The sequence below is a fragment of the Sorex fumeus genome, unplaced genomic scaffold, assembly GCF_029834395.1.
Source record: "Sorex fumeus unplaced genomic scaffold, SorFum_2.1 ptg000024l, whole genome shotgun sequence".
Taxonomy (NCBI): Eukaryota; Metazoa; Chordata; class Mammalia; order Eulipotyphla; family Soricidae; genus Sorex; species Sorex fumeus.
The window spans coordinates 22,505,001-22,530,824 of NW_026606081.1; the positions used below are offsets into that span (position 1 = coordinate 22,505,001).

A 25,824-nucleotide genomic window follows, 5' to 3' on the forward strand; every position below is an offset into this window, starting at 1 on the left:
ATCAGTGAGCAATGGAGGGCAGTGCTACAGTGCTACTAAGTGACTAAAACAAGGGTTTTTTTTGGAGTTTGGGACTCACCCAGCAGTGCTCAGGACTTGCTCCTGGCACTGCACTCGGGAATTGCTCCTAGGCAGTGGTTGGGGAACCCTTTGGGCTGCCAGGAATTGAACCTGGGTCTGCTGCATGCTAGGTAAGGACGCTGTCCTATGGCTCTAACCCCAAAATGACTTAAAATTGTTATCCAAAGATACTTGTGGCATCTTTTATATGCCAGAGTTAACTCTGAATTCTCTTACCATCTGCTTTTTAAGATGCTGTTTCAGGATGATTGATTCCCTCTTTTGTTCCATCATTTACTCCATCTTGATGACCGTTTATGAAGTGCCTCCTACTGATCCGTCTCCTTAGTTTTCCGTGGTTCCAGATGGGATGGACCTTCTAGAATGCTACCGTGGCAGATGAACATTCTCAGTACAAGTCCCTATCAGAAGCATCAGTGGCGCATTCGTGTTTGTTGAAGTCACCGGCTTCGGACGTGAGTGCCAGACGTGCGTCTAGGGCACACTCAGTCCCCCCCAGTCCTGTCCTTGACTGCACTGTCATCCCTGGGTCCGGCTCACACGCTCCCCCCCCAACCCCCGCTTCCTTCATAGTTTCCCAAGTATCACTTTTGCTTGGCCCCGCACATGGGCTGTCGTTCCCTCCCGCTCCCAACTCTATTTCCTGACTGTGTATTCAGAATTACTCTAAACTTAAGCATAGTTCATTCTGATAGTTTGGTGGAAAAGAAAAGCAAAAGAAAAAGAAAAGCACTGTAGCACTGTCCTCCCGGACACTGTTCATCGATTTGCTTGAGCCGGCCCAGTAATGTCTCCATTGTGAGACTTGTTACTGTTTTTGGCATATCAAATACACCATGGGGAGCTTGCCAGGCTCTGCCATGCAGGTGGGATATTCTTGATAGCTTGCCAGGCTCTCTGAGAGGGACGGAGAAATCGAACCTGGGGCCATCGCCGTGCCCCCAGGAGATGCAGGGCTGCACACGTGTGGTCTGTGTCATCACCGTGCCCTCAGGGCCTGCAGGGCTGCACACGTGTGGTGTGCGCCATCGTTGTGGCCTGCAGGGCGTGCAGGGCTTCACGTGTGAGTCTCGTTCAGTCCTGCTGTACAACACTGTGTGACTGTCCCAGGTGGGACCATTCCGGGCCAAGCTCTCAGGGTGGTACCTGTCCCCACATGGAGACCCTGCCCTGACCGGCTGACTCGGAGCGTGTCCAGCAGCTCACGGCCATGCACAAGGCAAACGCCCTACCCACTGTGCTATCGCTTCAGCTCTTAAAAAGATATGTTTAAATAATATAAAGCATGTAAGTGTACCACATGCCGCATGTGCCAAATCATGCCAGACAGCAGCTAAGGAGCCTGCCTTGCACCTGGTCGACCCAGCGGGGACCATGTTGCATTTCTGCTGGCTTCTCCGAAAGTACTTAGGTGGGTCACCTGGTTGCCAGTGGCAGGATTCATGCCTTCTAAGGGGCCACGAGGGGTCCAGCGTGTCGACCACCATGAGTCAGGCACTTTTGAGTCTGGTTCTTCGCTCTCGTACTTGGAGCTACAGTAAACATACGGCTGCAGGTACCTCTCCTGATGGCTGGGGAAAGGGGGGAATTTTTGATACGTAATCAGAAATGGGAATAACTGGATTACACAGCAATTCTGATTTTTAACATTTCTGTAGAATCCTGGGCTGGAGCGATAGCACAGCAGGTAGGGCGTTTGCCTTGCACACAGCCAACATGGCCGACCCGAGTTCGATTCCTCCGCCCCTCTCGGAGAGCCCGGCAAGCTACCGAGAGTATTCGATATGCCAGACACAGTAACAACAAAGTCTCCAATGGAGACGTTACTGGGCCCGCTCGAGCAAATCGACGATCAACGGGAGGGCCTTTACCTTTTACCTTTACAGCCAACATGGCCGACCCGAGTTCGATTCCTCCGCCCCTCTCGGAGAGCCCGGCAAGCTACCGAGAGTATTCGATATGCCAGACACAGTAACAACAAAGTCTCCAATGGAGACGTTACTGGGCCCGCTCGAGCAAATCGATGATCAACGGGAGGGCCTGTAGAATCCACTTGCAGATATCTTTAACAAAATATTTACAAGCCAGATTAATATATTGAAAGAATCATATACTGATCACTAGAATTTATTTCAGGGATGCAAGGATGGTTTAACGTGCTAATAATAAATGTGGATAAGCCATAGCGAAAGGGTAGACAAAAATATGTTTATATGTGTACATTATATTTGTAGATTTTTCATCTAGAGGTGCTTTGGAGTTGCCTGAGTTCTGAGGTTTAACCCACTGCGGAACCTGTGTGTCTTACTAAGTAGGTGGCTTATAACATGTTCTAGCATTTCTGGTTAGGGGATTTCCTTTGGCTGGTGGCCTTTTGTTCTTTCGTAGGCCTGGTGGGGTTTGATTTTCATTGATTGGATCAGTTTTGCGTATCTGCTTACTGCAGCATGCCTCTTGACACTTGGGGGGTTGTTGTTGAGGACTTTGGTTTTTGCAGTATTTTATTCTTGAACGATAGTCAGTTCTGTTTTGACATGACTACATCCTGTCTCCATGTCTTTCAGAACCAGCTTAAATTTGATTTGCTCTATAAAAACGACTGCATGTATTTCGTAACAACCTTCCCCTGCACCAGACCCCCTCACCACTTATGATAATCCTCCCTGGGAGTATTGATACTGTTGATACCTATTACGGTGATCAGACGCTCCTCTGGTTGCCCTGTCAGACGACACATCACTCCAGGTCAAGGCCGGTTTTGTATTCCTTATGGTACCTCACCAGCTCACACATACATTATGGAAGATCTGTGCCAGTATTTTTTTTTTTGGTCTATTGGATGAATATATTAAATGCTGGAGACCAGCTTATTTTTTAAATAAATATTTATTTTAAACAGAGGTACGATGTCATTTTCAAACCCATGGTGTGGATGTGGGCTGGTCAGGGCGAGCCGTTCCTGCATCCAGTCTGCCTGCCGTGCTTCCTGTGAAGTCCGGGCGCTCTGCGATGCCCATGGCCCTGGGCCACGAGTGCGGCTCTTTGAGGCACTTCGCAGGGATCTGTCACAGCACTGGCTTGAGCTCCCCAGAGGCCGCAGGCAGACCCTGCTCTGAGCCGAGAGACACCGCCCCAAAGCCTCTGTCAAGCGACCTGGAAGCCGCTTCCGATGGGGCTGCGTGAGGTGAGCAGGACTGGACACACCAAATGCCACTGTGTCGGCAGCCCACGGGGCATGCAGGGGTGTGTGCACATGTATGGTGTGTGCCATCGCTGTGCCCCCAGGAGATGCAGAGCTGCACACGTGTGGTCTATGTCATCACCGTGCCCTCGGAGCCTGCAGGGCTGCACACGTGTGGTGTGCGCCATCGCTGTGGCCTGCAGGGCGTGCAGGGCTTCACGTGTGAGTCTCGTTCAGTCCTGCCGTACAACACTGTGTGACCGTCCCAGGTGGGACCATTCTGGGCCAAGCTCTCAGGGTGGTGCCTGTCCCCACATGGAGACCCTGCCCTGCCCGGCTGATTCGGAGCGTGTCCAGCAGCTCATTTCCCATCTGTGGGGCTCGGACCCGGGGCCACCTGGGCATGTTTCTGGGGGTGCTGAGGAGGCAAGAGGACACGGCACGGCAGACACGAAGCTTCAGGTCGTCCAAGGACAAGGCCCAGGAGCAAAGTGGTCTCACTGTGGTGGTCACTGCGGTTCCTCCCCCGATGTCCATCCTGCAGCCACTCCCACCCTGCCGGACCCTGTCCCCACACCCCCCCACACCCCCTCACACTCCTGGCTCCCTCTCAAGGCTGCTGCTCTCCACAGAGGAGCCCACCGTGACCCCGAGACGCACCTTTCCCGCCTCCGAAGGTGCCCGGGAGCCACTTCTGGTGAGACTCACCCACGTGGGGGGGCCAAGGAGGTGGGGCCGCAGGGACCCCAGGGCAGTGCTGGGGACCGTTTGGTGCCAGGGGAAACCAGAGCTGCACCCTCCCTCAGCACTGGCGGGCGTGCCTCTGCTCAACCATCCTCTGAGCCAGGGCGCCAGGTGTGGGTACATTTCTGTCCAGACCCTTTGGACTCTGACAAATATCCAGGGGAAAGCCCAGGGACAGCAGAGAGACGCCTGCCTGCACGCTGCTGACCACCCCGTTCTCCAGCCCATCCCCACGCCCCGCCAGCCCGGGGTGGCCCCGAACAGAGCAGAACCCCTTGGGTGCTCGTCAGCAGTTCCAAGAGCCGGTGGGCCCTGCTGCACTTGGAGGGCTCGTCTGTTCTGGGTGACCAGGGCCCGGGATTAGAAGATGAGCCCCGAGCACTGTGTGTGACTGGGACATCACATGGGTCTAGCTGAAACGGAATCAGGAAGGATGGCTCACAGGGACCACTGTATGCAGAGGGATGTGCCCCAGGCTGGCCGAGGGCCGGGAGGCTGCAGGTGCAGGGCCCCATGGCTGAGGCGAGCCTGGGCTGAAAATGGGCTCTTCAATTTTAGGCATATTTGGACGCGTCGGAGAAATTGAAGGTTCTCATCTTGCTTGAGCTGTGCTAGACTCCTCCTGACTGCAGGTGAAAGACCAGCACAAGCTCCTCATGGTGTTTGGAGAATCACAGAGACCCAGGAATGCAGCACTCAGATGGAGTGACATTCCACAACACGATCCTTACTGTGTCCGGACACTGCACACACATGCACAAGGACGCGCGCACACATTCACATACACATGCACGTGTGCACACATGCATGATCACACACAGATACACACACGCACGCACACAGGCATACACAGACACACATACGCACAGATACACACGCACAGACACACATGTGTGCATACACAAGCACGCACACACACAGTCCTCTGCTCTTCATGACAGCCCTCTGAGGTGGGTATAGTAAAACCTTGCCCCCACTGGAGGGAAGATGGACCCATAAACCCCGCCATTGTGCTGGAGCTAATGGCGGTCCCTTGCAGTCCTTCTCCAGTGTGGTGGGGTCCGTTGCTGACATTATTCTGTGTGTTGAAGGAGCCCAAGGCCTGGCTGGGCAGCCAGTGCCCCACAGCACAGGGCAGCCTGGACGCCCCAACTGGCCGGGCCATGCACCTCGGGACACCTTCACCCTACATGTTTCATAGCCCATCACCGTAGGACAGAAATGAGTGACCACAGGATTCAGCCAGTTAGTGTAAGTCAGCCATCTTAAGGCAGATGACGTTGGTCACTCACCCTGAGTTTGGATGTTGGGTTTTTGATAGAAATATTTACTTGTATGTTACGTGTCTCAAACATCGAGTCATTTTGAGATTTGTGTCACCGTGGTGATTTTACTCTTTCCGCTTTGAGTATTTAAATCAAATCACACCCATTATTTTGGCATCTTACCCAGATAGTAATGTAACCAAGATTGACAAAATACAGACAGTTGTTAAAAACTTGATTTCAGAAAAATTAGGTGAGCTCGCTCTCAGAGCCTCTCAGGTCACTGCAGGTTGGTGCCTGCGTGGCCCTGGGGGTGGGTTGGGGGCGGTTTCAGCATCTGCCTCTTCTCCCCTTGGACGTCCAGCTCCCCTGTCACCCCCTGGTCGGTCCAGGCGCAGCCCCTTGCTCCTGTGCCACTGGTGGCGATGGGGTTCGGGCCCAGAGCTGTCCATTCCTCCTTTGCTCGGGCCCCGGAGGCACTGCCACGCGGTGCCTGCAGTCTCCTTCATAGAAGCTCCTGGCTCTGTGGCGTCCTGCTGCAGCGGCCAGGTCCATGTGTGCGGGGTGGACGGTCGCCACAGCGAGCAGAGGGCGCTCGGGAGCCATCCCTGCCCCTTTGAGGAGCTGGTGGTTCCCCAGAGCCGTTTCCCCTGGGTCCCCCAGGCGGTTCCCCAGAGCCGTTTCCAGTGGGTCCCCCAGGCGGTTCCCCAGAGCCGTTTCCAGTGGGTCCCCAGGCTTTTGCTTTGGAGGTTGCGATGGAGCGAGCCGTTCATCCTCTGGGACGCGACGTGTGACGGTCGCCAGCAGCTCCCAGCACGCAGGGGACATCCTGAGCAGACCCGAAAGTCCCTCGTCCACAGCTCACCTGCTCCTTGATCCCAACCCTTCAAGACAAACTGAGCCGTTCATGTAGGACCATATTCGGACTGGATCGATAGCACAGCAGGAAGGGCATTGACCTTACACAGGGCCGCCCTGGGTTCGATTCCCGCATCCCATATGGTCCCCCGAGCAGTTATTCCTGAGTGCAGAGCCAGGAGTAGCCCCTGAGCATCGTGTGACCCAAAAATGTAAAACATTTAAAAATTAAAACAAAAAAACAGAACCAGACTCTCTCTGCAGAATGTGTTCCGCTGTTTCTTCCTTCTAGTTGAGGCGGACCTGAGCATCCCCAGACTTCTGACGCTTCTGCCTCCTCTCTTCTCACAAGGGTCCCCCGGTGTGTGGGGACACCGCGGCCCTCCCCTCTCCTCAGCACTGGCCGTCTGCCACTGCTCTGCTGGTGTTGCTGATGGTGTCCTGGGTACCACTGCTCGGTGAGTGCCCCCACCAGGACGTGCCTTCAGACCTGGGATGATTCCTCTGAATAGGATCTGTCTGGCCCAGGACTCCCTGTCCGGGGAGCGTCTCTGAGCAGCCTGTCCGGGCTGCACCCATCCGGCCTTCCCTTTTAAAGAGAGGTAGTACCTGCGCATGAGGACCAAGTGCCCTGGTGCTTTTGAGATTAAGGTAGAAATAACAGGTTTTCTTCCCGGCCTTCTCTTCCCTGGGGCTATAAATAAAACCTCTAGTGGAGGAAGGGCCGGGGCGGGAGCCCGGAGCCGAGAGGAATTGGAATGACAGATGCGCTTTCTGAACGTGGAAATCAGAGGCTGACGGCGACTGGGAGGGCGGGAGGGCCGGCTGGGCTGGTGCACTTTGAGGCGACTTAGATGGCATTCTTGCCGTTCCGTGGCCATTTCTCTCCTGGACTTTGTAAGAGCGAGACTTGTTCGTGTGTTGGGTGATGGTCTCTCCGTGCAGAGCCCAAGAGGCGTTCCTGACTCAAGGGGCAGGAGACTTGTCCCTGGTCGACAAGAATGTGAGTGAAAAGGTTGTTTTGTTTTGTTTTGTTTTCTTGGATGATGAAGACAGAAGACCCACAACCCCCAGGCAGTAAACTGAACCCGATGCCACCTGAACCTGTGTTGTGTTGGTCATCCATGCTGTCCACAGCAGTTCAGTCTTGCCTTATTCAATCCACACGTTGTGGACCAGGAGGCTTCTTGTTCACTGTTTGTTTCACGCTCTCGTGCTCCCGGTTCTGTGTGGGGATGAGCTGCCCGTGGGCCTGGCCGCAGGACTTCACTGCCAGCTCACCACAGCGACTCCCTTCAAAGGCTCCGTGCCCGGGTCCTGTCCCGGAGACAGAAGCAGAAATTACCCGGCTCGGGGCTGGTGCGGGTGAAGCCTCCGCTGGCTGGCAGGGCCTGGGTGTTTGCCGCCTTTGAGCCAGGGGAGTGAACTCAAACCCCTTCCTCCCTCTCACCCAGCCTGCAGCAACCTCTGCAGTAAGAATCAAGGGGAAGGAAGGGTGAGGGATGGACTTAAATTGGCCAATCACCATTTCAAAGGGCGCTAAGTAGGTAAGGACGCCTGTGGAATCGCAGTCCCAGGGACTGGGACTCGGAAAGTCATTTATTCCACCCTGTGGAACCGGCTCTCATCTTGGGCTGGCATGCAGGGTTGGGTCTGACGCAAGCTGTGGGGTCTCTGCCCGGAAATGAGAGCCACGTGTGCACCCGGAGACCCCGGGCCGCCTGGGCCTGCCCGTGTGCTCGGCAGAGCCTGAGCTTGGGGCCGTCACGGCCGAGCCAGCATGATCCTAATTACACGGAAATGTGCCCCTTCGAGCTATTATCATCACGGCATTTCCCCTAAAATAAGGGGAAATATGGAAAGTTACACGATGGCACCGTGCTGGTTCCGGACTGCGGCCGTCTCGCTGGACTTTGTTCCGGTCTCTTGAAGGTGTGAATTTACACTGTTGTATTCAGGTGATATTCTGGTGCGAGTCTCCAGAGGGCCCGGGACAGTTTCCCGTTTTAGTCTTGGGACATGCTCTCAGGACGCCTTCTGCGTCTTCCCACTCACTCGCAGGCAGGCAAGATCTGCGCCCTCCCCGCTGCCGCTCACTGGCGCCTTTGTCCTACCAAACTTCACCTGCTCGGCAGTGCCAGCCAGGAGCTTTGGGTTCAGCTTGGCCATTTGGCGTGCAGTGGCTCAGAGCAGGAGGAAGTTCGGCTGTGGCGGACCGAGTGCCCCATCCCTGCAGTGCTTGGAGCACCGTGAGGGTGTCGCCCACTGCAAAAAGGGCCCCCGTCGACGTCTCTGGACGCCTGTCCTGCCTTGCATTTGCTGCCGTGGGAATCCCAGGAGGCAGATATTTTCCTGCCAGCCAATATACCGTCTTCCGTTCCCACTGCCTCTCGCCTGATACTTCTGATGGGAAGCCAGCTACCGTCACTGAGATTATTTCCCCTCATATCTGTCTTTTTTTTTTCAGCTTTCAAGATTGTCTTTTGCCCTTGATGATTGAAAGTTGGCCTGGGATGCATTACTTGTGGTTCTTTTTGCATTGGTAAATTTGGGGTTCATTGAGCGTTGTTAGTGAGGGCTGTATGTTTTCACCAAATTTCATGTTTTTTACCCAGTATTTCTTGAGATTACTTTTTGCCTGCCTCTTCTTGTCTCTCTTTTCTCCTTTCAGGACACCGGTTAGGGTTATCCTGTGGCCCGCTAAGAGTTCATTTCCTTTTTGTTTGTTTTGGTAGATTTTTATCAGCGGCCTTTATATTCACTGATACTTCTGACACCCCAGACTTGTTGGTATGAGGTAGTTGGGGTTTTTTGGTTTTGTTCGTTTTCTTATTTCAGTTAGTGTACTTGTCAACTGTAGAATTTCCATCTGGTGCTTTCTCTGTTGTGTCTGGCTTCTCTGTGGAGACCCTCTACATATTTATAATTGCTTCATTGATGTCTTTGCTAAATTGAACATCTGGACCAATTTGAAGTTATTTTCTATTAATTGCATTTTATTCTCCTCGAGAATGACTTCATCCTTCGGTATTTCCTTTCCAATGCCTAGTTCGTCTTGGCTGTGAATGGTCTAGCAGAAAGTGAACCTCAGTGACGGGACTCAGTTCTGTTCTTCTGAGGGTGGGAGAGGCAGATCAGAAAGCAATGATGCCCCTTCTTCCCCACTGCTCTGCGCTGGCCACGGGGCGGCCCCACACCTGTCAGTGCCCACGCGCAGAGCCGTGTGCCCTGGCCTGGCGCGTGCACACACGTGCGCGCGCGCGCGCACACACACACACACACACGCACACTTCTCCCGTACAGCTGTGATGAGAGGGCGGCAGAGCTGCCAGGCCGCCCGTGGCCCTTGTGGCCAGCATAGGCACCAGACACGGTCTGAGGTGCAGAGACACCCCGGCCCCCGTGAGCACCTTGACGCCTCACCGAGCATTCATAGGCTCTGCCCTCCTGGCTCAGCTCCAGGGTGTGTGTGTGTGTGTGTGTGTGTGTGTGTGTGTGTGTGTGATGTGTATGAGTGTGTGTATGTGTAGTATGGGATGGGATGGGATGGGATGTTTGTGCGCGCACGCGTGCGCACGCACATGCATGTGTGATAGTCATCTGGCTCTCCAGCATGACTCCCAGATGTCCTGTACTTCGGGGCATCAGCGTGGCCCTGGGCATTGTGGCCAGGCTCTGGGTGGGTGAGGAGCTGTTCTAAGGGGGTGGGGCGGGGGAGGCAGTCACAGTCTCTGTGTCCGTCTGCTCCAGGTTCCCTGAGACCATCTGTCTGTGCTCAGGCAGGTGCTCTCCCTGTCTGTCTGTCTGTCTGTCCTGTGAGCAGGCTAGGCGCTCTCTCCGTCTGTCTGTTCTGTGAGCGGTCCTGACCTCTCTCCTCCAGAACTTAAAGGCCCCGCAGCGCCACTGCCAGCCCAAATCGTGTCCCCCGCCTAGCGGCCATCGTGGAGGCCTGGGGAGGAGGGCCGGGGCGGGCCGGGGTCTCGTCTTCTGCGACGAAGCAGCACTTCGCCTCCCGTGGCTTCTCTGCCACGTGACCTTCCCGGCCTCTCCGGCCCCCGACCCGGGGACCAGTCACTGTGTGCCCTTATGCCCTGCCTTTCTCCCGCCGACCCCCTCGTCAGAGTCCCCGGGGCCCGGCCTGCCCAGCTCCCTCTCACGCTCCCTTCCCACACAGCGCGGCTCCCAGTCAGGTGCCGCGTGGGCCTGGACATGTTCTCCCGTCCTCGAGGGTTTCTGATTAGGTTCCGCCCGTCCCTCTGCACACTGAGCCCTGGTCAACCGTAGCTTCTGGTGGCGGGCAGATGCTTCCGGGAGCATCTGTGTGTGGGCCTTGGCCATGCGCTCTGTGGCCGGGCTGCCCTTGGGCTCTTCACAGGATGCAGTTCCTCCTGACCGTCTCACAAGTCCCTTGCAGTTATACGCCGGGTCTCATTGCCGAGTAACTAACGCTCTGTTTCTGAAACTTGGCTGTTTTAGAGGAAGCAGCTGAGATAGCTGCGTGGTCTGCAGTCCACAGGACCGAGTGGAGGTGAGCTTCCACGCCATGGGCAGCAGTGCCTGCCTCCTGGGTGTTCCTTTTGTGTGTTTTGGGACATTGGAGTTTCTGCCAGGGAAACCTGAGGAGAACCAACTCTCCTTTTTTCCCTCGGGATTTGATTTATGCTGTTTCTTCCAGTGGGCATTAATAGATTTTGTTTTCAACTTTTGAGGATTTTTTTTTCTAGTGAAGCTGTAAATTATTGGCTTTATTTGTTGCTGGTAATTTTTCTATCACTGTGCTGCCATTTTTCCTTAGCTCTGTAATGATGAATACTTTTTATATAGAATTGAGCATTTTTATTTCATACCTGTCTTCTTCCTTTATGATTTCTTCTGTGGCTTCTCAGCCTGAAAAACCAGTTGTGCCCCCATGTGAATTCTGTCTTAGGGAAGGAAATTAAATTGCTACTTTTACAGTTTACAAAACTACTGGGTATCAGCATTTCATAGGGCTTAGCTTAACCTTTAAGGGTTTTTGTCTTTTTTTAAGTACTTCCCCCACCTCCCTTACTGTAATATTTTGCTCCTTAAGGTCTCGGGAACAACAACAAAAAAAAATACCTAAAACCTAATCTTGAATGAAATTATGTTTCCTGGAACGTGGGGAATCCACGGCCATGCTGGGAACCGGGTCAGTTAAAATAGAAGCGGGCGTGAGTGCAGAGGTGAGTTTTCCCACGGGACTCTGAAGCCTGAAGCAGTTTTTCCGGCAACGGGGTTTGCCCCCGTGTCAGTCTTAAGAATAAAACTGGGGCTTTATTGGCCTGGTTTGGAGAAGCTTGTAGGAGACGAGCGGGGGGCAGGGGGGGAGTGGTACTCAGCTCGTTCCAGAGACACGAGCACCAGTGTCCACCCCCGCAAGTGCCCAGGCCCACCTCTGCCACTCACGGGCCACGAGTGACCAGGCACCCAACAGCACCCCTGGGTGTGGCCCCCAGACGACAGCCCACGGCAGGTAAGGAAGTCGGGGCCCCTGCACTCAGGGCGTTTTGCTGGTTTTGGTTTTGGCCACGTCCTATTCTCTGGCACCGAGTCTGGCGCTGCCGGGGTCACACTGGGATCGGCCCTGTGCCAGGCAGTGCCTCAGCCCTGTGCTGTCTACACCCACCACCCAGGTGCGCTCTCTTGGTTTGGGGTTTGGGATTTTGTCTGTGATTCGCGCCTCGCAGTGCTCAGGGATCAGTCCTGGAGGGTCTAGGGAGTACCATCGGCGTTGGTGAGGGTCGAACCTGGTCAGCCCCGTGCAAGCCGGGGCCCTCCCCGCCGTCCCGTCGCTCCAGCCTGCCGGGACTTTCTGAAAAACAACACCCCAAGGTTTTGGCTTTTCTTAAGCAGAGAGGGTTAGTCATGACAAATTGTGGAATGAATGATGCCAGGTAGGGGCCTGAGAGGCAGCACAGTGGACAGCTTAGCCCTGGCTCTGCCAGGTGTGGAATCTGGGGCAGCCGTGTGTGGGCAGACGCCCTAGGGCTGCAGTTACACTCACGTCCTGGGCAGCGTCGGCCCTCATGCGGGCAGACCAGTGACCAGACGCAGCAACGGGAGAACCTTGAGTCTCTCTGGCAGGGCTTAGAGCATGTTTTAATACCTGAAAATGCATGACAAAATCCTTATACTGAGTTGTGAAAAAATAATAATAATAGTGGAACAGTCCGCATTTTTCATGCTAGCCTTTTCTTTGAGTGTTAAAAGGTTGCCCACAATGCCCTGCCACAGAGGCAGAGGGGATGGGAGGGAGGGGGTGGGAGTGATCCTGGGATCCATGGTGGTGGAGGCTGGGCACTGGTGGAAGGATGGGTATTTGGTCATTGTATAATCAAAACCCAAGCGCAAAGATTTGTAAGTCTACAACTGTACCTCATGGTGTTTCACTAATAAAAAAAGAACAGGGAAAAAAATAAATAAAAGGTTGCCCATTGCGGCATAGTAACACCCTCCCCTGGGACTTGGCACAGCCCTACCTGAAAACGAGGGTGGGACGAGAGGTGGAGAAGCGGAGACGAGTCCTACACCCTTCCCTGGTTCTTTTTGGGATGTGTGACTGAAATCGTTTTCTGAATGTGTGCGACTTTGCGGCCCTAGTTTTGTCGTCTTGTGGAAACGCTGTTCAGCATCTATCTCCTCAGATCACCGAGCATCGGGGAGAGCCGCAGGGCCTCGCCACCTTCTCCCGGGGCTGGGCTCGAACCCATCCACAGCCTGTCTCTGCACCTCCTCCCCCGCCTCCCAGGGCCCGCCCTTGTCAGTATTTCAGTCACAGGCCCAAAATGAAGTGAAACAGCAGTTTGGGTTTTGGCTTTGGGGCCACAGCGGTGATACTCGGGGTTGCCCCTGGCTCTGCACTCAGGAGTCATTCTTGGTGGGGCTCAGGGGACACTAAGGGATGTCGGAATCGAACCCAAGTTGGCCCTGTGCAAGGCAAGCGCCCTCCCCACTGTATTAAATAATGATCTTTAAGGAGGAGCCGTCAGGTTCCTGCCCCAGCCGCGTGCGGTAACCCTCCAGGGCCACTTGAAGCATCTCCAGAGCACATGCTCCCCGCGGTCCCCGGCATGGAGACCGCCCACTCGAACACGCTTCCCGGGTCTGGGTGGGCAGTGGCACCTGCTGGGAGTCTCTCCGACGCTTCTGCTGCTCCTCACTGGGGATCTAGCACGCGGCGAAGGGATCTCGAAGCCATGTTAGAGAAGCAGAAGTGACGACTTGTATGTAAGCAGGAAGCCTTTTCTTTCCTTTCTTCGTCAAGAGAGTCATAAGCTGCCGTGCAGGTGGTCGGTTGGTAAGGGGCCACGGGCCACTCCTCGATGGCCACGTGCAGAGAGCCTGACCCGGCAGTCGGGAGTGGCACAGAGGGGCAGGGAGAGACTGGCAGTCCCCAGAGGCGGCAGGGACAGTGGCTGTTGCGGGGACAGACGCAGCTGCCGCAGGGGCACCCCCGCTTGCACGGGGCTTCAGAGATAGAAAACGTTGCTCGGAGCCGACTCCTAAGAGGATCCGAAAGACGCTTCTGTGACTGTTTAAAATAAAGTCTCTTAGATCATTCTCAAATATTAATTTTCGTGCATTGAAAGATGAGCTTTTATTTGAAGCGGTAATAGCGAAAGTAGGTGCTTGAGAAGATAATTGAGGAGGTTCTGGAACAGCTGGGACAGGTAACAACAGACCTAGGCGGCCGCCCGCAACTCACTCTAGGACAAAGGACCAGAGCAATAGGACAGTGGGGAGGGCGTTGGCCTTGCACGTGCCGACCCGGGTTTGATCCCCGGTGTCCCATCTGGTCTCCTGAGTCCCTCCAGGAGGGATTCCTGAATGCAGAGCCAGGAGGAACCCCTGAGCATCCCTGGGGATGACCCCAAAGCGGCAGCAACAACAAAATTAGGAAAACCTCACAATGACTTTTCACTTAATAAAACTGTTAACAGCAGCGTCACCTGGTATACTCTCCCCATAAACCCCTGCTGCCAAGTGCGGAAGAATTAGTGAAAATGACCGTGTCTTGCCTGGGACAACTTGGGACTTCCTGATGTGGCATAAAGTGGCTTCCCTCTCTACGGTTGTTGCTGATAAGCGGGGCTGGACCTGCTCCTTCTCCGGTGCTCTCCTGTGTCTGGCCCTGCACAGACGGGAGCTTGTGTGTCCCGCCAGAGGGGAGACAGTCGCTGCTGTCTCCCCAGGCTCTGTGGAAAGGTGCCCCCTGGCTCGGGGGGCTTTTGCCTCATTTTACCTTCATGAACCTTATGGATTCAGGTCTGATGTTGAGGCCTTTAATCCATTTCTCTCTGATTTTTGTGCATGATGTCAGATAGAGATCTGAGAGTTCATTTTTTTTTTTTGCACATAGCTGTCCAGTTTTACCAGCACCCCTGGTTAAAGAGGCTTTCCTTGCCCCACATTTCTTGCTCCTTATCAAAGATTAGCACTGTAGTGGCACTATGTAGCACTGTCTTCCCGTTGTTCATCGATTTGCTTGAGTGGGCCCGGTAATGTTTCCACTGTGAGACTTATTACTGTGTTAGGCATATCAACGTCAAGGGTAGCTTGCCAGGCTTTGCCGTGTGGGTGAGATACTCTCAGTAGCTTGTCGGACTCTCTGAGAGGGGCGGAAGAATCGAACTGGGGTCAGCCGGGTCGGCCGCATGCAAGGCAAACTCCCTACCCACTATGCTATTGCTCCAGCCCATCAAAGATTAAACGATCGTATATTTGAGGGTGTGTGTCGGGATCTTCAGTTCTGTCCTGTTGTTCTGTGGGTCTGTCTTTCTCCCAGTACCATGCTGCTTTAATTACTATCACTTTATAGGACAGTTTGAAGTTGGGCAAAGTGATGCTTCCATCTTCTTTGCCCCAAAGATTGCTTTAGCTATTCATGGGGGTCTCTTGTTCCATATGAATTTCAGGAGTGTTTTGTCTGTTTCTTTGGAAACTGTCCTGGGCATCCTTGTAGGGACTGCATTGAATCTGTAGACTGCTCTGGGGAGTATTGCCATTTTGGCAGTGGTGACCCTCCCGATCCTTGAGCAGGGAGTGTGTCGCCATTTCCTCGTGTCCTCTTTTGTTTCTTGAAGTGTGTTTTGTAGTTTTCCTCTTACCGGTCCTTCACCTCCTTGCAGCCAGCCCAGGGGAGGAGCAGGAGGAGGCTGGAGAATGCGTGTGCGTGTCTTTGGGAATCCCGGCAGTGGCCATGTGTGGCCACTGGCGTGAGCAGCCCTCGGGCAGGGGCACAGGTGGGTGGGACACGTGGCCCTTCCCTGGGACGCTGAGGGCCGTGAGAGACAGTGACAGGCACGTCTGGGCGCCGTGGGGAGCTCGTGGCCGTGCACAGGCCCAGAGGAAAGTGTCGCCCACCTGTCACCGCCTCCGGCCCTCGGGGCCATGGGCTTGGGTGCCCCGAGTGGCCCTTTCTAGGAAGGCTGGATCAGTTCTGAGTCCCTACGTAAGCCTCTCTGCTGCTCTCGCTCAGCCCTGCGTCCCTGCCCGGCCTGAGAGCACCTGTGAGCAAGCAGTGTGGGGTGGAGTGGCAGCGTCTGAGCGGGTCTGTGAGCGAATGCTGGACCCGACGGGCAGGGGTGAGTCCCGCAGGGCCCAGCCCGGCTGCTTTATCTCTCGACGTGGTGCCGCACGTCACCTTTCTCTCTGTCTGGTTTTGAATTAGGAAACTAGCTATTAAGAGAAAATGTGTAACAACACGCCAGGGTGAATTTGGGCTGAGATTGAACTGCATGTTGGTTTAATTCTTTTTCTTTCTTTCTTTTTTTTTTTTTTGGTTCTTATTTAAACCAACTTGGTATTAAGTCCTAGAAGCAAGATAAATTTAGTTTCGAGCTACTTGTAATATTTCTCGCTTAGACCTTGATCCTAAGAGATAGAATTATAGTAACTGTTAAAATGAAATGTAGCCAGAAATATGATAAGCTGTTGATATGTGTCTGTGTCAGGGCGAGATTGCATTCACGTTAAAAGAAACAGCCCAGTACTTCGACTATGAATATGGTCGGCGTTTTTAAAGCTGTTTGTGTGCCAAGGCACGATTAAAATGAGCTGTTTTGATGGCACTCATAATTATGAAGATCATTAACGGAAGGACTCACGAGACAAAGGGAAATTCAGTTCTAAATTTGTGTCGTCATTTCTGGCAATAAAAATGACTGCGTTTCTCCCCCGCCCTTCCCCGTGAGAATAAGCAGGTCAGCAGCCCTGTGTCGGGAGCGAGGAGTTTGTGATCCCTGTTAAAATTCAAATCCTCCCACTCCGTCGTCTTTGTGGCTTTGGGTAATTTATTCTTCATTTAAAGGATGGCATTAAGAGTACTCACCTGTCGGGACTGTTATTATGCGGACTTTGTTCGGTAAGAAGTTTGCAAAGTGCGTCCCGCAAGATCCGAGGCCTTGGAGGCAACAAACAGTCCCCATTTGATTCCGGAGTATTGCTAAAGGGCTGGGCTCACATTCAGAACGGCTGTCACGGACACTGGGAAAAGGGTCCCTGGAGGTCACGACCGAAACGGGACCAGACTGAGTGTGTCGGGGTCTGCCGCATGTCACCAGCGTTGCTGTTCTACTTGTTATTGCCTGGATGGCTCGAGAACACTAGCTTTGTCAGAGGGAGAGGGGCAGGCTCAGTGAGCTCGCACCTGTGGGATGGGGACACTCAGTGCCCTGGCAGGGGGAGCAGGAGAGCGGGGTCTTGGGTGGGAAGGCAGCACAGGGGTGGGGCGGAGACAGTAGGGAAGGTCCCCGTGTTTACACGGCGGATGCCTTAACTCTGCCTCTCTCCCCAACACCGTGCCTGGGTTCTTTTATGGAATTACTACAGGGTTTTAAGTCGTGGTTACTGCAAGTCTGCAATGAAAACCCATAAACTCCCAGCACACTTTTAAACCAGTAAGTCCAGTGGAATCTGTAACCAACCCCGCCCCCCTGTGTTTCAGAATTCGGGAGGCCTGAGGTAGCGTCCCAAGTGCCTCGCAAGGCCCTTCTCGCTTCTCGGCCAGCCAGACCGGGGTCCCAGCTGGCCTGAGGTCGCGTGCTCAGGCTCGGCACCCTGGGGTGTCCTGCACTCAGTGGTGACCAGGGCCCCACCCCGTGTGCTGGGGAAACCATGTCCCCTGGAACTGAGCCCAGGACTGAGCCGGGCTGCAAGCCGGGACCATCCCGTCCCGCCCATGTTTCCCCTGATTGCTGTTAAACTTGCATGTCCTACACGCTATGCCATGAATAACTGTAACTGTGATTATTATTGCGTTGGGTATGTTTGTCAACACTTGTCACTGTTTGGGGTGCTCTGGGGTCTCCAGTGGGGAGCGTGGGGTTCTGGGCAGCCGACCCGGTGGTCCACCCTGTTCTTCTGACTTTTAGACTAGAGTCCAGTGAGTTGCTCGCCGCTGCCACAATCTTTATCCTAGTGAGTACTTGGGTCTTTGTGCTCCTTGGGTGTCCTGTGAATTTTGACCACAGAATCTCAGAGAATGCATATGGAAACAGGTGCCCATGGCGATGTGCTCAGGAAACTCACAAGCCAGGCCGTTGTCGGGGGCACCCCCAGCTCTCTGCCCTGCCCCCAGCCTACCTGCCTGCTCCCCCACACTTAGCTCGGAGCTCACCCAGTTAGGCCATCCCATCGGTGAAAGCTCTCGAGTGAGTGTGTGTGTGTGTGTCTATGTGTGTGTGTGTGTGTGTGGTCTTTAGTTACCCGCTGATTCCTTTCTGAGTGTATTATGAAGCCTTTTCACGAACATCCTGGTGTGAATTCTGCCCTTGCCAGTCAGGACACCATTCCACATTGCCCTGAAGACCGGGGGGGGGGGGGGGGGGGGGCAGGGGGCTGCAGTGACTCACCCCTACTGGCTGCACTGGGACAAAATTTGGGGTGGGGGAGGCCGCAGGGGATAGCAGATAGGTGCTGAACGCCAAGCTGAGGCTGTGTCTCGGCCAGGTCGGGAGCGACTTGGCCCATGCCTCTGAGGTTTCACAGTCAGCTGGGGGTGACCCTAGCCCAGGGGGTCACCACGTCACCACTAAGTCACTCTTCCTCATATGGTTGCTGGGCGGTACCACATTGGGTCGCAAATGGGGATTTTCCTCAGTAGCGGGAAGAATGCAGCTCAGTCTCCCCTCAGAGGGGAAGAGCGTGAGGGGGACGCGACTCGGTATCCCCTCAGTGAGGAAGAGCATGAGGGGCAGCTGGAGCGGGCACTGGGGCGGGAGAGTCCACCGTGGCCAAGTTCTTCCCCGCCCCGCGGCTCCTGTCTGAAGCGACTAACTGTCTCTTCTGATTGATCTTTCAGCCACCAGCAGAACAGGCCAAAGCCAGACTCCAGCTGGTTCTTGAAGCTGCTGGTAAGTATTAATATTTAACTTTAATTAAACCAAAAAGGTCACCCAAGTTCTAGCATGCTGACAAGCAGGTCAGAGGGGGAAAGCCAATTTTCGTCTGTCCTCACAGATTTCTGAAATCTGGATGCCATGGACGGCTGAATTTTACCTGGAATATTTCTTTCTACGCCAGGATGCTGAGGGGTCTTTTTACTTATAACATTTGCTTCGTTCCAGTTTGACTTGGATGAGCTCCAGTTGATTTTTCTTGCATGGATGTTCTTTTCGGTGCCTATTCGGGAGTTCTTTGCCTAAGTTGAAGTCATAAAGATTTTCCCCTAGAAGTTTGATACTTTTACATTGACTTTGAAGTCTGTGATCTAAGTTTTGGTTAAGGTGAGAGCCTTTGGGGTTCAATACACGGAACTATTTGCTTTGGAAGCCTTCCTTTTGTTTTGGGGTTTTTTTAGAGGGAAGGGGGGTGCTTTCCAGGCTGTGCTCAGGACTTACTCCTGGGTCTGCTCAAGGATCGCTCCTGGCAGGGCTCAGGGGCCATGTGGGGTGCCAGGGACTCCCCTGGTCCTGCTGTGCCAGTTCCCTGGCCCTGCCGCGGACGTCTCCTGATCTGTGGTGTCTATTCCCCGCGGCCAGTAGTGCTCTGACTTGGGTTTCAGATCTGACGCTCAGCGGGGACACCGGCAGCGAAGGTGCGACACTCACAGGAGTAATTTGCCACCTAGGGATAAAAGTTGGCAAGTGGTTTGACTCTGAGTCTGCACATCTATCCGTCTCACTTAAATGTCACTTTTAAGTATGAGCTGTACTCATTTTATCTGTAACTAGAATGATAAGGTGAGTTAATATGATTCCTCATCTTTCGTATGACATACATTTGTTCTTCAGATTCTTGCTTTAAAAGAAAATTTGGTGCTTTGCCCAGACAGTATTCTGTGGGCCTGGATAAGCCAAGACAGCCCTTCCGCAAGTGCGGCGTTATTTATTGAGTCTCGTTCTGCAAGGAGCGTTGCTGGGCTCCGGCCCTTCCCTGGTGTGAGAGCACTGTGCTTAGAGCCTGCTGTGTTGTACAAACCATCTCGGATTGATGACTGTCAGGATGAGGTGAGAGGGCTTGGAGAGCACGTTTCGACGCTTTGCTAACCTGTGTCATCAAGGAAAGCCTTCTGCTCCTTGTCATTGTCTTGATTCGTCATTTCTGCCAGATCTTGCTTCTTGGTGTCAGTTCCGTGTATCGCTTCCTAGATGCTGCTTCCGTGTTTCCCAGCCCTTGGGAAAGCCATGCCGTGTGGCTTCGCACGTGGATGTGGGCAGGCGGTTGCGGGGGAGTGGCTGACACAGCCAGGGGTCCTGTTCTCCCAGTGACAATACGACAGACAAGCACAGTGATGTCGGGCCAGGACAGGCTCAGGCCAGCTCGGGGAAGCTTGCAGTCTACCCGTCACTGAGAGGCAGCAGTGGGGAGGGCGGGGGGCCGCCCCTGCCAGCCATAGTGCCAGAGGACTGGGCAAGGAAAGACTGGCCAGCGCATCCTCTGTCCTGTGTGGGCATCCTGCTGGGGAGAGTCGGGCTTCTGCCCCCACAGAGAGTCCTGAGGAGGGTGTCGTGTGCCCGCCACAGGGTGACTGGCCGCTGTAGGGAGTAGTGATGTTCCCGGCTCAGGATGGGTCCGTCCCGTGTGTCATCTGAGGACACGCATGTGAGCATGCCCCGCGGGCCAGACAGACCTCTCGGGCACCAAGCTTGTTGCATGGATGTGGATTTGCAGTGAGAGGATGTTGGGATGGACGATCGTGTTCTGCTTTATACTTTACAGTTCAGATCTTCCCAATTAGAGGAAATCTTTTTTTCCCCATGCCTGTTGCCTAGTTGCAGTTGAAATCAAATTTTCTGCCCGTTCACTTTTATTCAGAGATCTGAAGGTGTAGTGTCTGAGAGTGTCACCCAGGGTACCGGTGTATACATGTTTCTGAACTGGCAGGACTTACCTTGAAATTTATAACTTCAGCTCATGACTATTATAATGATACTGAGTAAATCCAATTAAAAGTCTTTTCGGCCATGATTTCTTCCTTTCCCGTTGAAAGATACTTTTACAATTAGTTCATTTATCTGGATTAAAAACCTTGACATTTTTTTAAATTTTGAATTCATTACAGGCAGTGATTCACCTAGAAATGATGGCTTGTATTTTGAATTTTTTATATGTACCTTTCATTCTCTTTTCTATGCTGGAGCTCCTGGTCTGGGCCCAGACTCTTCACCCGAAGGTCGATCTGTCACGTCTTAATTAGTCTCTTGCTTCTCTTGTTGCTTCTCCGGAGACGTGGCATAACTAAAGGAATGTTCTAAGCCTGCATCCATTCCTGCTCGTGCTGTGGCCTTGAGCATTTGATATATATTGCTTAGTGAAAACAGGGAATTTTTTTTCTAAAGGAGTGTGACACATACATGTATTTTTTTGTTTTTCACTTAATTACAGCTCCTGCTATTTCTTTTCCTTTTTAAAAAAATTGTTTTTGGTTTTTTACAATAGTGTTGGTTTTTACAATAGTGTTGAAGTTTGTGGTTTTGATGTACAATCACGATGACCTCACCACCAGCCTGTGCAAGACCCTCCCCCACTGTCGGACCCCTGCCCAGTTTGGAATCCTGACTTGTTTTTTTAAAGTAACATCGTCATCTGATTCACATAACAAAATTAATCTCAACTTTTAAGGTAAAGTGTTGGGTGGCATTAAACGCGTTCACAGAACTCCTGCAGTCACCTCGGAGTGCCAAGCCATTTCCGTGACGTCAGGTGACAAATGTCCTATAACACATTTCTCTCTCCAGCCTCCTTAGCTGCAGCTTCTGGGAATGGCCGTCTGTGGATTTGTCTGTCCCAGATGTTTTGCACAACTGCAGCCCTAAGATGCACGGCCGTGCCTCTCTGCCTTCCACTAGCAGAATTGTTCAGAGGCACATGGCAGCCTGGATCACCATATTATTTCTTTTGCTGGCTGATTAATATTCCACTGAGTCTATATGCACCTTCAACCATCCATCTGTCCACAGGTGGAAATCTGGGGTCTTCCACCCTTGCGATGTGAAGAGGGTTGCTATGTGCGTGCATGAACTCATTTGAGCACTTGTTTATAATTTGGGGGAGGGGGGAGGAATTATACTTGTGAGTACCATTGTGGGACCGTTTGGCATTTGTTGACCTTTTTGAGAAATTCCCCATTTTTTCATGCCCTTGAGCGCGATGACGTTCACACCCCTGCGCTCTGGAGTCTAATCCCAGCTGTGGCAGCCAGACCACGCTGTCTGCCACCCCTGGGTGCTGCGAAAAGGTCGAAACCACCAGGCCAGAGCAAGCTGCTTAGCAGGGTGTGGGCTGGGCTTTCTCCGGCCGTCGTCTCCAGGTCCAAGCACTCTGGCCGCCCTGGGGTGTTGTGATGGGAAGACTCATCGGTGCTGGGCCAGCCAGAGCCCAGCCAGGCAGAGCCTCCGGAGGATGATTCTTTGCACCGAGACTTTGCCGGCGCCCAACAGAGTGGTCTTCCCGGCCGCGGCTTCGCTAGTGCTGACAGAGGCAGTTGACATGGGAGGTCCCGAGTGTCTCTGGTGGCCTGAGGTCTCCTGCTTCTCTCCGGAAGGCCCCTTGGCATTTTCTTGCCGTTCCCTGGGTGCCTGCTGTTCCGTTCTCCCCGGGAATCCTGCCTCCTGGTTTCTCCTCTGTATCCTCTGTGTTCTCTGTGTCTCCCTTGTGTCCTCTTCTCCGAGCCTGTCAGGATGAATCTCAGGAGATTCCTGCTCCATTCCCTCGGCCGCCCTGGAACCGTCCTTCTCCCCGCTGAGTTCTTTCATCCTTGCCTTTGTCTCTGCGCATCTGATGCAGGTTCCGGCGGTATTCTGCACATACTGGCCACAGCAGTGCCGGTCCAGACTAGACAGACTTTCCCCGATAAGATCATTAATTTCTGAGGTCGGGAGCCATGTCCGAAACTCACATGGGCCTGTGCTGGAAGGGTCCCAGCTGTTCCTCTTCAGCGAATACCTTCACTGTGGAGAAAGAAGCCAACCGATGACTGAGAAGCAAACCTGTAAATACCACTAGTTAGTGCATATGAAATATATGAAAAACTTCCCTGGCTGGGCTGGAGCGACAGTTCAGTGGATGAGGCACGACCTTGCAGGCGGCTGACCGGGATCAATCCTTAGCACCTGCTGTGGGCCACCGAGCACCACCATGAGTAATTTCTGAGCACAGAGCCAGGGTAGCCCCCAGAATCTCTGGGTGGGACCCAAAAGCCAAAAAATAAAATATTTTTAAAAAAAATTTAAATAAAAAGACTTAAAATGTTCCCGAATACTAATGATAATACACAGAATGATACAAAATGATAACATGCAGAGAAACATACTTTTGGTTTTAGCTCCAAACTTCAATGCAAAGTAGAAGAGGCTGGAAACCCTGGCACTGCATAAGAGGAGGGAGGACCGGAAGTCGCCCATCGCTGTATGCCTGTTCTTGTTTGCTCTCTGAACACCAGTCCAACCTTCGTTGGGGTTTTCTGCAAAACTTCTTTAACTGGGTAGTAAGTTTACTAGTGTTCATTCTATGTTGGTTAATTGTGTTTTTAAAAATATAGCCATTCATGGGCTGGAGTGATAGCACAGTGGGTAGGGCATTTGCCTTGCATGCAGCCAACCTGGTTCGATTCCCAGCATCCCATATGGTCCCCCGAGCACCGCCAGGAGTGATTCCTGAGTGCAGAGCCAGGAGTAATCCCTGTGCAATGCCCAGGTATGACCCAAAAAAGCCAAAAAAAAAAAAAAAGAAATACATATATAGCCATTTATGGACCAGCAAGAACAAAATGTCATGGGCAGGTATTACCATTAATCTAATTAGCAGGTGTTCAGAAGCCACACTGGGTATATGCTGATTATTACTTTTTTAAAATGCAATAACTGTTTTAAAAAATAACACTATCATCATATGACATGTATGTTCACAGGTCTGAAAAAGAAGTGAGATGAGATTTCCCCAAAACGTAAATTTTGAAAGATAGCCCTTCTTCCATCATGATTCTAAGACGTTGTTTTCTCTAAAATTTGTTAAATTTTCTTTTAGTAAAAATTTGACACAGGCAGCCTTCAAAATCACATATTAAATATTTTAAGAAATAATAAATTTTGTGATTGTGAGGCAAGTCACCTTGATGATGAAATCTCATCATTTCCTGAATCAGCTCTAAAACTGTATTTTCTTTAGAGTTTTCAAAGCACTTTTGTGAATCTTTTATCATTTCACTCACTTCGGTGCATGGAGAGCTAATTAACTCCATTCTACAGAAATGCTGAACGTTTAAAAGAGCTCATAGCTGGGAAGTGGCAGAACCAGAACTAATTCTAGCCACTGCTAAGTCCCCACGTTATGTTGGGCAGGATGGAGGGAGACAGGAAGTAGTGTCCCACATGAGTTCAGGAGAAACAACATAAGCACCATCAGCGTCCCAGAAGACCCGAAGGTAACCCTGATGGAGAGGCAGCCATCAGAGCTGGAGAGAGCATGCACCCAGATGCAGGATGCCCAAAGGGTACCAGCTGAAAGAGACCCACATCACCGCATCCTAATTGGAATGAGGAAAACCACAGAGATGGTAGAATACTGAAAGCAGTGAGTCAAAGAAGGACATCACATATAACGGGGCATCCTTAAGATTACAGCTGACTTAGCAGATGAAACCTTCTGGGTGAGAAGATAGTGGGATATAGTGAAAAAAAAAAACCTCAATGGAATGCGTCACCAAGAATGCTTTACCTAGGCACATGTGAAAATGCTCTACATCATTAATAATCAGACACATGCAGATCAAAATAACAATATCATTTCACACAGAGACTGGCCCACATCCAAAAGAACAAAAGCAACAGGTGTTGGCACGGATGTGGCAAGAAAGGGACCCTCATTCACTGCTGGTGGGAATGCCAACTGATTCAGCCCTTCTGGAAAACAGTATGGGCGATTCTCAAAAAATTAGAAATCGAGCTCCCATTTGACCCAGCAATATATATATATATATATATATATATATATATATATATATATATATGGTAAAAGTTTGTAAAGGCCCTCCCATTGATCGTCGATTTGCTTGAGCAGGCCCAGTAACGTCTCCATTGGAGACTTTGTTGTTACTGTGTTTGGCATATCAAGTACTCTCGGTAGCTTGCCGGGCTCTCCGAGAGGGGCGGAGGAATCAAACTCGGGTCGGCCATGTTGGCCGCTTGTAAGGCGAACGCCCTACCGCTGTGCTATCACTCCAGCCCATATTTTTACATATATATATATATATCCCAGAGAGGCAAAAAAAGTATAGTCGAAGTGACATCTGCACTTGTTTATTCATTGCAGCACTCTTGACAATAGCCAGAATCTGGAAAAAACCTGAGTGCCCGAGAACAGATGACTGGTTAAAGAAACTTCGGTACATCTACACAATGGAGTATTATGTAGCTGTTAGAAAAGATGAAGTCATGAAATTTACGTACAATTGTACTACCTGGAAAGTATCATGTTAAGCGAAATGAGTCAGAAAGAGCGGGATAGACACAGATGATTGCATTCACCTGGGGGACATAAAGTAACAAAATAGGAGACTAACACCCAAGAGTGGACGAGATTAGTACCAGGAGTTTTGCTCCATGGCTTGGAGGCCAGCCACACACTCTAGAGGAAAAGGGAGCTCAGATATAGAAAGGCGCACCAAATAAAGGGTGTTGGGAGGATCTTCCCAGGATGGGAGAAGCATGCTAAAAGTAGACTATAGACCAAACATGATTGCCACTCAATGCCTCTTTTGTAAACCACAACACCCAAAAGGAGAGAGAGAACAAAAGGGAATACCCTGCCACAAAGGCAGGGTGGGATGGGGGGTGGGAGGGATACTGGGACCCGTGTTGGTGGAAAATGGGCACTGGTGGAGAGATGGGTGTTTGATCATTGTACAATTGAAACTCAAGCACAAAAATTTGTAAATCTACAACTGTACCTCATGGTGTTTCACTAACAAAAAATTTTTTTAAAAAATGTAAATGATGGAGAATGGGCACTGGTGGAGGGATGGGTACTGGATCATTGTATAACTGAAACCCAAGCACAAAAATTTGTAAGTCTACAACTGTACCTCATGTTAAAAAAAATAAATAAAGTAATAGCTCTAATTAAAAAAAAAAACAAAAAGAATGCTTTACCTAGCCAGGCTTTCATTCAGATCTGAAGGAATAATGCACAGCTTCACAGAGAAACAACAACTCAGGAATGTCACAATGTAAAACC

The 25,824-nt window shown here is 52.0% G+C and overlaps 1 protein-coding gene across 1 annotated transcript in view; it reads left to right on the forward strand.

Moving 5' to 3' along the window:
- The window catches only part of RSRC1 (arginine and serine rich coiled-coil 1), a 251,714-nt gene that overhangs the window by 131,784 nt on the left and 94,106 nt on the right, over nucleotides 1–25,824 (forward strand). The window contains exon 5 of the mRNA XM_056113955.1: nucleotides 18,452–18,503. Within this exon, the coding sequence (XP_055969930.1) occupies nucleotides 18,452–18,503 (52 nt within the window). The remainder of the gene's footprint in view (nucleotides 1–18,451; nucleotides 18,504–25,824) is intronic.